The following is an 11,963-nucleotide window of genomic DNA, read 5'->3' on the forward strand; positions in this document are numbered from 1 at the left end:
CTGTCATCTTGGAAGAAAAGTCCCCAACATCAGGCCAGCTTCTCTGCTGGGGTAGCACCATCAAACTCAGAGGAGTTATGCCATGAGGGAACTCGCCCTGGTTTTTAACAATCATTTTGGACCAAAGGAGGAATTTATTATTGGTTACATTATGAACCATGACACACCCAAAAGCTGACAATGCCCCTTACAAACAAGCCAGTTGCCTTTCCAGCCACAAGTTTGCAACTCTGGGGGGATGGCTTGGTACTTCTTGCCTCTCTTAGCATCCCTCTCTGCCAAGGAGCTTTTTCACATTAGCACATTCACTTATTACAGTAACTGAGGAAAACACACACAAGATTTAGTGCCCAAAAGCCTGTCTTGTGACCAGAGAGCAGGCTGTTATTACTGGATGGGAAGGTCTCAATTGGTAAAATGGCTTTTACCTGCTGTCCACTGAGGGCCAAGCGGAGGAGTTTCATCATGCTGCTGTATTTGGTCCCTCTCGTCTGCTCCTGTAGGCCTCTCAGGTCTTCATTCAACCCTTCTGTAGTCAGAGCAGCAGTCTGCCCTTCCATCAGCCTTTGGGAGAGAAGAAGCCCTCTCAGTCTAGTGACACATGGAAGTGAGGAATTCCTGCTGATAATAGGAACTGCCAGAAATGACCCTTTTGCATACAAGCAAACTATTGCTTTTAGGAAGCTAAGCACTACTTCAGCAGCACCAGGAAAACAGTTAGCTTAAACAGGCAAGGGATTATAAAATGATGCCAGAGATCTGGAAAACCACATGCCTGATCAGACATTTTTTACACGGACATGATCTCTAGAGGAGTCAGGGACAAGACCTGTTACTAATGTTACCCCAACTATAAGAGAAGGCCCAGTGTGCTCTGCATGTTAGCTGGATGTTTCTCCTGACGTTTGCATTGCCACTGTTAAGGTTCAGTTACTGTCCCACTACAATGAACAGGCAGCTTGCACCTCTCAGAGGTCCTGTTTCCAGCTGTCTGTCAAGGGTCTTCAGACATCACTGCATCAGTTACAGTCCCAAATCACTGCATCAGTTACGGTCCTGCCACTCTGAAACCGGTCAAAATTTAGCTTTCAGCACAACTGCTAATCTCGGCTCAGAAGAGGCCCTTGGTCCAGAGTAGCAGGGTTTGCTGAAAGTTGGAACTGAGGTCTGGGGAGTCTAGGATCCGAATTGCTGATGACTGTGGCAGGTCCACATTATGGTGGCTTAGCAGAGCTGGGAGAAGGAGATTTAGGAGTGGAAGAGAGGGTGGTACAGGTCAGGACTGAAATGCATTGGCAGAGCTGTGTGAAGGCCAGAGGCATAAAGTAAAGGCGATAGCGCACAGCAGAAGCTGTATGGACTGTCCTCCATCGCAGCACCTGTTTCTGAACAGAGGACTGGGGCACTAGGTGGAAATGCAGACATGGAAACAGCAGAGGTCCCCTCCAGGAACTCCAGAGGTGACAATTATTCAGATTAGCTGAGAATTCATGTAGAAGTTTACAGTTTATCACACTGGTCTCTTGCATTCTACAGGCCACAAGACCCGAGATTAATTCCAGACAAACACCCTGGTCATTTTGTTAATAATCAGAATTGTTTTGAACATCCTCCTGCACATGAAAGTTTGAGCCAAACCTTCCTGGATTCTTGAAAGTTAGAGACTATAGTTGGTGAATTGCACCACATGTAACTGCAACACGCTTTGATACACCCCACTGTGAAACTGTAGTAAATCAGAGTGCACTAGGGAACTTTTAGAGCGCAGAAGCATGGACAGCTAGTGTGCGCAGGCTACTGTGAGGTAGACTTACACCCCAGCTTGCCATGCGCTAACTGTTCATATACATAAACCCTCCATACAAGACAAGAGATGGACAGACAGTCTGCTGGGGAGGGACAAGTAAACAATGAGACCCTACCAGTCAGCATGAGAGGCAGTGATCTCTGAACACCAGCTGCCTAACAGGGTTTGTAGGCATCATGGCAGAGGAGAGTTTTAAGGAGAATGGAAGGTGGCACGGAGGTAGCTTTGTGGATGTTTACAGAGAGTGCCCCCCATGCACCTGGGGCAGCATGGGAGAAAACACAAAGGTGCTTGTTTGAAAATGTAACAAGTGGGTGATAGAGGCTGATTTTGTGGGCTGACTGGAGGTGAGCATCGAGTGCAGCCGAGAGAGGATAGGGAGGTTGAGGACTGAATGTGAATGCGTTTAGCCTCTCGATGCATACTAACTACAGCATGTTTTCAAGAGTTTGTGTCTGATGCCAGCGCAGACTGAGCAGCAAGAACAGCTGGAGGGGGCAGGCGGGAGAGAAGAGAGCAGGGAAGAGACACTTACCCTATGACTAGCTTTCCTATCTCATCTACTTCTGCTGAAATGGTTTGCAGCTGCTCTCGGGACACTGAGGGCCTGACCCATAAGTAAGAATACTCAGGCGCCACCAAGTTCTTCAGGCGGCTTATGTGACCCTGCGGGATGGAAAGAAGGTCTGTCAAGATCAGACAGCTGAGGGAGAGAAAAGATGAAGTCTATTTCTAGTAGATGTCAGGGTGACAAAGGGGTCATTCACCACTGCTCTGCACTCTCACCAGTTCAGAGCGCGGAATACTGACACTTGGCTTGTGTACCATTTTATACCCACTTGCCACTGGCATAAATGACGATGTAAGTGCTGGGCAACAATTAGTCAGGGACAACGAGCCTCCATAACAGACCAGCGGTTGAGCAAGCAGGCTGAGTCAGAGCAGGACTCTGCAAATGACTCCCCCCGACAATAACTCACTGATTCACTGAGGGCAGAAGCAGGAAGTCACATGAGTAATTTTACATTTGCTGCCATAGTGAAACCACATTTTCAAGAGCCACAGTATTTCCTGCCTTTCTAAATCAAGAGTGTGCAGTGACCCCCAAACCTGCAGTGATCTCCTGGGGCTGGAGGGTAGGAACCATGCAGCCTTGCTCATGTAGCAATAGGCAGGGCCATCATCTCCTCTGCTCCCACCTCAAGCCTTGCTTTGCCACCTCCTTTTAGATTAGGGCTCTGGATTAAGGAACCCTCTTGATTTAACCACAAAGTCCCACATTGACATAGCTGGAGACATGCTCCCTCCATTTAGCCCCAGAACAGGCAGAAGGTAGGCAAGCTTCTCCAACTGCCTAGCCAACGATCCCTGAAGATAACCAATCTCCTGGGGCAAGAGAAGGCCCATTCAGTCCTGGGTCTCTCTGCTGAGACCACCATCTGTGATGGGGGTTTGGTGATACAAATGGCTGCTCACTACCCAGCAAGGTCATTTTGGATAGACACGCAGGTCTGCAAAGATAGTGGAGATGCTTGGAGTGTCATACCTGCAACTTGGACTGACTCCACAGCTCCATATTTTGGTATTAAGCAGGGATGCAGGTGCCTGGCAGGATAGGACCTTTCACTGTTTGCAAGGCCTTGGAGCTTTAGAGCTCAATTTCTAGCATTGCCCAGAACCCAGCTGGGTCACCTGCAGAGCTTCTGCCCTCCCAACTCTCTACTCCTCTCCCAAAGAGCACCATAGCTTTAATGCTGGTCATACTTTTCTCAGTAGGAGGACTCGCTCCACATAATCCTTCTCTAGAACCTCTCTGTCCACAAGCCGATCACCATAGACCTGCTCCACCTGCATCTGCACCTCCGTCACCAGCTTTCGTCGTAGCCTCTCATCTCCAATCTGCTGGACCAGGTGAATCCTGTACAGAAGACAAAACATCCCAATGGCTACAGACCTCTTTGGCTTAGACTCAGACTTATGAACGTCATTATACAGTGTTTACAAAATAAACCCATAGAATCATTTAGAAAAATCAACATTACAGTGAGTGTAAATATTCAACAATCCTCAATACATGGCTCTGGGAGAAGGTGGGGCACTTCACAGAGGTACGCCATTAATAACGATGATTTTTAAAAAGTACTTTCTCACCCAGACTTAAGTCCTTGCATTCTCCTCGCAACACGGCCCATCTAGCTAGACTTTCCTACTGTTGTGAAAGAGCACAACACTACCATGACCACCACCATAGTATACAAGCTCCTGGCACATGAATGCTAGTGTGATTTAGGAGGTTGGCTCAATTCCCCCCGTTTGGTATTGATTTGCAGAATGGCGGATTTCAGAGCCTTGCTCCATCAGAATAGGATAAATATAAAAAGGAAGGGAGCAACTGCGCTGAACCTTCCATTGGGTGCAATGGGCAGGACGCTTATATGGAGCTGCTGAAAAACTATTTGCTTTACAGTAGATGGAGTGGGGCTTAATGGAGAAAGGAACCCCAACAATGGAGAATACAGAGAAGAGGTCATGACTGGAACAGCAGGCCAGGGGAGCAGGTGGACAGAGTCATTAGGTGAAGCTAAATCCATGGAGGGCAATTTTTAGAGTTGGTTGGAGATGAATAAGGTGCTACACCCAATTGTCATACCTGTTGAATTCTAGGAGTTTGTCAAGATCCAGCAGGGCTGAGTGGGTGGTAATTCTGCCCACGTCAAACTCCAAGATCAGCTCCTCCAGCGTCCTGCCCATCTGATTGCCTGCAAAATAACCCAACAATGGCATCATGCATTCACTCCCATGGAGAGCTAGTATCACTGCTGCTCATCGTAACCAAGGAAACAGTGACACTGGAGGGTCTCTCCACACCTGCTCAGTGCCAACACAGAGCAGGAAACTTTCTTAAGAGAAAGGCAGAGCCCTCATGGCAAGATTTTGCACGATGCCAGTCTCCTCCTGAGAACAGACTCCGCCAACTTTTCTACCAAGTCCAGTCTACAGGCAGTGCCCAGGGACTTCCTGCTGTTTTAAACGGGTGACACTGAATGAAGTATTTGAGTAAAAGTGCCATTACCTAACTAATAATTTCCCCTGTATCTCTAAAACCTGCCCATGCAGCAGTTGGCCTGGCAGCGCCAGTGCAGGGTACCCAGGCCATTTAACAGCAGCACTGAATTGTTATGAAGGTTGTGGGGGCGGTGGGGAACACTGATTCAGAGCATTATTGCAAAGCTTCATGGAACAATACTGCATCCCCCATGCACCAGACAGCCTGGAGAGGCCTGTGACTGGTTGGAACCAGGAACTTTTCCCTCTGGCTTTTTGCTGTTCTGATTCAGTTCTTAAAGAGAAATCATCCTCACGTTGCTCAACCCAGCAGCAAAAGTGTTCAGAGGCAGAAAGTTTCATCCCCTGGGAAGGGGTTAATTTGCAATAGGGTTCCTGAGCCACACACAGGAAGTGCTGTCTTGCTGAGACATGAGACTGTTTGTGACTCCTGCAAAATGAGAATCCGAAAGGGAGTGACTGGCCCAGCTTCCCATGGACTTTCAGGTTAAACAGGCAGGGGAAAATCTTTAATGTAGTGTTTTAACTACTAATCAGAGAACAGAAGTGTCCCCAACAGTCCCCAGAGGAGCTGCTGCTCCCGACACCCCACCTCCAGCTCTTTTCATTTTACAATGAAGCTGGTGCTGAATGGACAGTCTTGGGGACTGAAATCCTCTAGTGTGGGGAGCAGAAGGGCAAGCTTTCCCCACCCCACCCCACCCCACCCATGGTCTGGAGGGGCCACCTCCATAACCCATTCCCTCTCTGCTGAGACTGTCACTGGGTGGCCGTTAAGATCTGGAGACCTCTGCCCACTAGGAACTGGACTGAATTTTAAACAGCTCCCCAAAGGTATCCTGACCCTCGTCACTCTTGTGGGGACTTTAGAGGAGCTGGCAGCATTTTGGTTGTAGAGACCCCTTCTGAGACCTTCCTTTTTGACCCCCTCCAAAGAGAGCTCACAGAGTGCTGAAACATTAATACACCAAATCTTTCCACAAGCAGCAAACGTGTCAAGTAACCAGACCTCGGGGCAGCTCCCAGTGAGTCGGATTGTCCCCAAGTACCTGCAAATCCAGAGCCGCAGTTGGTGACGATGTCCAGTAGAGCTTCCGGCAAGCAGCCATCTTGAACAAAATGTTGTAGAAAAATGTCTCCCTGCCTTTTGGACAGTTTACTGCCATCTTTGTTCAAGAGCAACGGAAGGTGGCCAAACCGAGGAGGGTCCCAGCCAAAGGCTCTGTAGATAAGAAGGTGCTTGGATGTTGAAGTAAGCCACTCAGTTCCACGGAGAACGTGGCTAATTCCCATGTGATGGTCATCCACCACATTTGCCAGGTGGTATGTGGGGAAGCCATCCCCTTTTAAGATCACCGGGTCACCTTCCACAGTAGCCACTTCATGCTTGCTCCATCCATAGACCAGATCATGAAAGGGCTCCACGCCTTGCTTCAAACGGAAGCGGACCACGTAGTCAGAGCCCTGCGACAACTTCTCAGCCACTTGCTCTGAGCTCAAGTGTCGGCACCTGTTGTCATACCTTTTGGGACAGGAGAGCAATGGTCTTGGTTCAGTACCACTGGCAAAAGGTCAGCTTTTTCTATTCTAGTCTGGATCCTGAGTTCTAATCTCAGCTCTGGCAACAATTCACTCAGGGCTGGGTCAAGTCTAACCTCTATGCCTCAGCCCCTCTTCTATAAGGTGGGGATAATGTTTATCTACTTACATGCCTCACTGGGAGGGTGGGGGATTGAGAAGCTTGATCAGTTAATGTGTGTAATGCTCTTTACAGACAGTAGGTGCTATATAAATGTTAAACATGGTCATTTAGGCTAGAGACTGGGACTTTCCCTTCAACAACAAGATACATTTGGAGCTAAAGTCAAAGTGACAAGTAAGAGCTCTAATTATTCTGAACTGTTAATGCCTTCAGTGCCCCTGTAGCTGGGCAGCTGGTGTTTCAGATCCCAAGGCCAGAGACTTCTTCATTGGTTCTGCATGCACGCACTCCACAGGAAGCCCCCTACCGTGGTGTCTGACGATTCCGTAGCGCATCCTTCTTCAGCAGTTCCAGACGCTGAGGGGTGCAAAAGCAGCGGTAGGCAGCACCATTCTCCAGAAGAAACTCGCTGGCTTTCTTATACAGCTCAAGTCTGAGAGACTGCTGGTAGGGCCCGACCGGGCCTCCTTTGCGAGGGCTTTCATCAGGTGGGATACCTGGAATGCCAGATTTATGGGATTTAACAAGCTCTCAGTCCAAGGTAAAGTCTGATGATAAAGCATTCAACAGGGATCAGGAGTCTGGAGTGTGTCCAGAGCACACGGCTCACACACAGCCTGGGACTCTACCTGGTGAACTCTAGAGGAATCTTCCAGAGCCATCAACAGTGTTAGCGTTTATAGCAGGGGTGGCCAAACTGTGGCTCGCAAGCCACATGCAGCTCTTTTACAGTTAAAATGTGGATCGCTGAGTCCCACCCCATTCGCCACCTACCAGACTTGGGGCAGAGGAGAGAGCTTGGAACCTCTTTCTTGCAAGAGGGTGGTAGAGTAGGGGCTTCTGCCCAGTGGGGAAGGGGGCCTCGGGGCTTCAGTCCTGAGGAGCACGCCTTCGGGGGCTCAGGGCTTCAGCAGGAGCGGGGCTGAAGCCCTGAGCCTTGGCCGGTGCCTCCCGCAGGGCAGAAGCCCTGAGCCCCAGCAGACCCACCCTGGCTCTTGAACTTCTGAAGATTGTCAGATTCAGCTCAGAAGGTCAGTAAGTTTGGCCACCCGTGGTTTATAGTCTCTTTCAGGTTTCCAGCCACTGGTAGGTGAGACCATGACAAACTGGCAAATACCTGAGCAGGTCCAATACATTTCAAGTAGCCGAGTGTGGCAGTATATAAGTGTGGCTGCCCGCACTCACCTTCCTCTAGTAAGTTACACTATCTTCACAGAAATGCAGCTGAGATCTTAGGCCCCATTATTTTCTCTACTGTAAAGTGATTCGATTACCAGAGTACTCGGAATTCTAAACACGTGAAACAGAATTTACAGCAACACCATCTTCTCAAACGCTCACCATCAATGCAGTACCTTTAACACTCACCCAAGCACAAAAAGAGGCAAGGGGTGCAGCCCAGAGTCTGGAGTGCACACAGAACAACAACCATCTCTGAATCTTATAAGACATGACACAGAACCCTTTTTTGCAAATTTTACACACACACACACACACACACCCCCACACACAACTTATTAACTCATGCTGAGTTCTCTCAGTTACAAATCCTGGTCTTTTTGCCAACCTCCCACACACCTCTTTGGTAGGGATGCATCTCTTTCCGGGTAAACATCCATGGTCCTTCTGCACAGGATAACCAAAGGACACTTACCTAACATTAGCTAAAGTCTTACTACAATAGGACTCTTCTGGCTCCTAGCCCTTTTCGATAACCACTCAATATATTGAATAGCAAGGAACAGTGCTGACGGGATTTTGAATTTTAGTGAGGTTCTTTTTAATAGTAAAACTCTTCATGGTGTAGATTGTTTCAGTAGTTTAGAAGTGAAGTTCATAGACTTGGAAGTTACCTGCCCAATCCAGCATATCCTCTATTCCTTCCGCAGCCCCAGCCACCATGCGACTTTGATCCGTATCTTCCAATCTCAAGATAAAAGCCCCTTGGTGTTTTCTGGCAAAAATGTAATTGTACAAAGCAGTGCGAAGGCCGCCCAAGTGCAGAAAGCCTGCGTTATAAGAGCGAAAGCAGAGTAAGTCAGGTCAAATTAGATACAATTGACAAAAGAAGTTTTTCAACAGGAGCTGTAAACTATTGTTTATGATGGCATTTCACACATTATTACACCTGAACAGCACAGTGAAACACCAAATGGCTATGCAGACCATTAAAGCTCTGTCTACACTAGGAAACTGAAGCACTGATGACTGGTTTTCAGAAATGGCTTCCTTGAGCTGGTGCTGAATATGATTTAAAAGCCATTCTCAAAACTTTCAGATGGCATGATTAGCTTCTGTCTTCCTCTCCAAAACACTGAAGAGTTTTGTGTGGTCTGCACTAGCACTTACACAGGTTTCAGTACTGGTTCAGGGGATCTCATATTGAAAATTAGCAGCAGCTATTCTATTTCGTACTACAGACAAGTCTTCAAAGAGTAAATATGCAACCTGAGGGTCAACAGCAATGACATAGTAAAGGCAGGATGAGCTGTGTAATCACAAGAGCCTGCACAGATTGCCAACTCGGCCCAAGCATTTGCCAGTTTGTAATGATCCCACCCTCTAGGAACTGAGGCCATTAATCAGTGCTTCTCATTACAGCAGAAGGAAATTGCCCTTTATTTTATTTATCTGGGAGACCAGTATCACTGGAGCAGAACACTGCAAGATCTGCTCCTGACTTGGCATACAACATACCCATATGCAGTTTAACTAATCACTAATGCAACTGATTTCAAAGTGTGATAAGACAGATCTATTAAGGGACAATGTCACAGTTTGGTGTAAAACATACTTTTTTAAGAGGTATTTAAAATGTTTTGGGAGCCTTCACAGATGAAAGGATGTAAATGTCAGGTATCACCTATAACAGAAGTGTTTCTATGAATGTTCAGTTTCAGTTGAGAGGGTTTCCCCTGCAACCCACATTAAACAAACCCTTGTAGCAAGCTACAAAAGAGAACCTGAAAACAAAAAGGACTAAAAACAGACGAGTATATTTTCACTGGGAGAGAGTGCTAGTACTCACAAAAAAGAAAAGGAGGACTTGTGGCACCTTAGAGACTAACAAATTTATTTGAGCATAAGCTTTTGTGAGCTACATCGGAATGCATCCGATGAAGTGAGCTGTAGCTCACGAAAGCTTATGCTCAAATAAATTTTATTCTCTAAGGTGCCACAAGTCCTCCTTTTCTTTTTTGCGAATACAGACTAACACAGCTGCTACTCTGAGTGCTAGTACTGAGCATACAGATCTAACCATTTTAGGCTCCATTATTACAAACCACTCCGCATTGACACACTGAAGTCCATGGGGCTCTGTACAGGCTGAGGGGCCCAAGTTTGTCAGATTGTGTCCATTATTTTTAAGGCACCTATTCCTGTGACACGGAAGTGCCAGCTGGTAGTTGGAGTTCCATTCTCAGATCTGTCACAGGCACAGGCCTTGTTTAGATACAAAACTTGTATCAGTTTAATTTGTTTAAATATATCTATTTACTTAAACCACTGCAAATCTCTGTGTAGAAACTCAAATCAATTTTCTGTTGCTTATATGTATTATAACTTAAATTGAGAAGGAATCAGCTTAAAACTATATTGACACAACCCAGGTGTAAACAGATTTAAAAGAGCCCATAGAGCCATTTGCATGAGTTTATCCAAATTGATTTAAGACATTTATTCTAGCTCAACTGATGCAACTTCAGTATGTATACAGAGCCTTTGCGTGTGACCCTGGGCCTTTAAACTCAGAAGAGTGATATAATACACATCTCTCTCTCAGGGGCACTGTGAAGTCCTTTGAAAGCTTTTAAATGAAAGTTTCTCCAAAAGTGCAAATTATGAATAAAATACAAAAAGCAAGTGGGGAAGGGTTATTAAACAGCAACTTTTATTTTTTTTATTATTTCTGGCACTGTACTAGAGAAGTGATTTTTATATTTTAAGTTGATATTTAGATTCTAAAGGAGTTTCACCATTCTATTTACATCCCCACTCCTGAATCACAACAAATTAGGCTCATTTTTAACTCACACCAAGTTTATCCTCTCGAATATTAGCTACATTTCAGTAGTTTTGGTTTAGTTTTCAGGCACTTTTTGAAAGTCTCAATGGGTGTTTCAAGGAGACATTTACAATTCTCATGTAAATTAAGCCCCCGTGCATCCCTTCCAGTAGGGGCAGAACCCCCTTCCCCCCCCCCCAGCCGGTAGCGTGCCATCCCAGTACGGTTTCAAAGTAGCAGCCGTGTTAGTCTGTATCTGCAAAAAGAAAAGGAGGACTTGTGGCACCTTAGAGACTAACTCGTTTCAGAGTAGCAGCTGTGTTAGTCTGTAGTCTCTAAGGTGCCACAAGTCCTCCTTTTCTTCTTAAAGACTAACATTTATTTGAGCATAAGCTTTCGTGAGCTACAGCTCACTTCATCAGATGCATTTGGTGGAAAAAACAGAGGAGAGATTTATATACACACACACAGAGAACATGAAACAATGGGTTTATCATAAATGCATCCGATGAAGTGAGCTGTAGCTCACGAAAGCTTATGCTCAAATAAATGTGTTAGTCTCTAAGGTGCCACAAGTCCTGCTTTTCTTTATCCCAGTACGGGTAACTTCAGATGTAGGCAAGGACAAGAACTCTAACCCCACCTGCTACCGCGGCCCTGTGCAGGGACTCGGGACCCTTTACCTGTGGGGCTGGGCGCGAACCGCACCCTCACCCCAGCTCCGCAGGGCACGTCCCCCGCCCGAGACGACACCCCAGCGCCCCGCGGGGGCAGCCAGCGAGGAGCAACCCGCAGAAGGGGCCCAACCCCCCGCAGCGCAGGCGCCATCGAACCGACACGGCCAGCGTGGAGCGCCCCACGCACGTGGGTGCGCGGAATTGCATCCGGGTTTGCACAGCCAGCCAATCAACTTCAGCCCACGCTATAGGGCGGGGCGTCCCTTAAAGGAGCCAGGTCCCCTTGATCTTACGCCTCCGGTCCGGGCACTGCTGTCGGGCGCTTCGCTGTGTCTAAACGGGGCGGGGGTGAAGCTACATGTCACTCCGCATCGGCCAATCCTCTCCCCACACCCCGAGCGACAGCGCCTGGGTCCTCTCCGGGGCGGCGCGGGAGAAGTGGCACCTTCCCCTCAGCGCCAGTAACGCCCGGGGGGTTTCCCACGTGCCAGCGGGCCGCGTCCCTTCGCCGCGCGCCAATCCCCGGCAAGGGCTCCCCGCCGCCGCTCCACGCTGCGAGCCGGGCCCAGAGAGGGCGGCCGCCTGCTCCGCGCGGGGCAGCGGGTGGCCCGGGGCGGCGAGCCGGGGTCCGGCGCGGGGCCTGTCGGGGCGCGGGGCGCCGCACCAGGCCGAGGGGAGCGGGCCCAGCCGGGCGCGGGAGGGCTC

At 48.2% G+C, this 11,963-nt stretch overlaps 1 protein-coding gene across 16 annotated transcripts in view; it reads right to left on the minus strand.

Annotated features, from left to right (window-relative positions):
• Nucleotides 1-11,890, minus strand: part of EARS2 (glutamyl-tRNA synthetase 2, mitochondrial) — a 44,454-nt gene extending 32,564 nt beyond the window's left edge. For 3 of the 16 annotated variants that reach the window (XR_005295174.2, XR_005295173.2, XM_038418348.2), the window contains exons 1-8: nt 11,265-11,887; nt 8,429-8,584; nt 6,883-7,072; nt 5,923-6,395; nt 4,458-4,566; nt 3,572-3,725; nt 2,343-2,473; nt 429-564 (exon numbers count right to left, since the gene is read on the minus strand). Coding sequence is in view for 10 of the 16 variants with exons in the window: in XM_038418348.2 (XP_038274276.1) it covers nt 429-564; nt 2,343-2,473; nt 3,572-3,725; nt 4,458-4,566; nt 5,923-6,395; nt 6,883-7,072; nt 8,429-8,584; nt 11,265-11,409 (1,494 nt within the window). In the remaining 6 variants the exon portion in view is untranslated. Of the gene's footprint in view, nt 1-428; nt 565-2,342; nt 2,474-3,571; nt 3,726-4,457; nt 4,567-5,922; nt 6,396-6,882; nt 7,073-8,428; nt 8,585-9,369; nt 9,439-11,264 lie in introns of all 16 variants that reach the window. The other 13 variants (XR_005295171.2, XM_038418344.2, XM_043494013.1 and 10 more) reach the window with 11 other exon arrangements.
• Between the last annotated feature and the right edge of the window lie 73 nt (nt 11,891-11,963).

The sequence above is a fragment of the Dermochelys coriacea genome, chromosome 10 (assembly GCF_009764565.3).
Source record: "Dermochelys coriacea isolate rDerCor1 chromosome 10, rDerCor1.pri.v4, whole genome shotgun sequence".
Classification (NCBI taxonomy): domain Eukaryota; kingdom Metazoa; phylum Chordata; order Testudines; family Dermochelyidae; genus Dermochelys; species Dermochelys coriacea.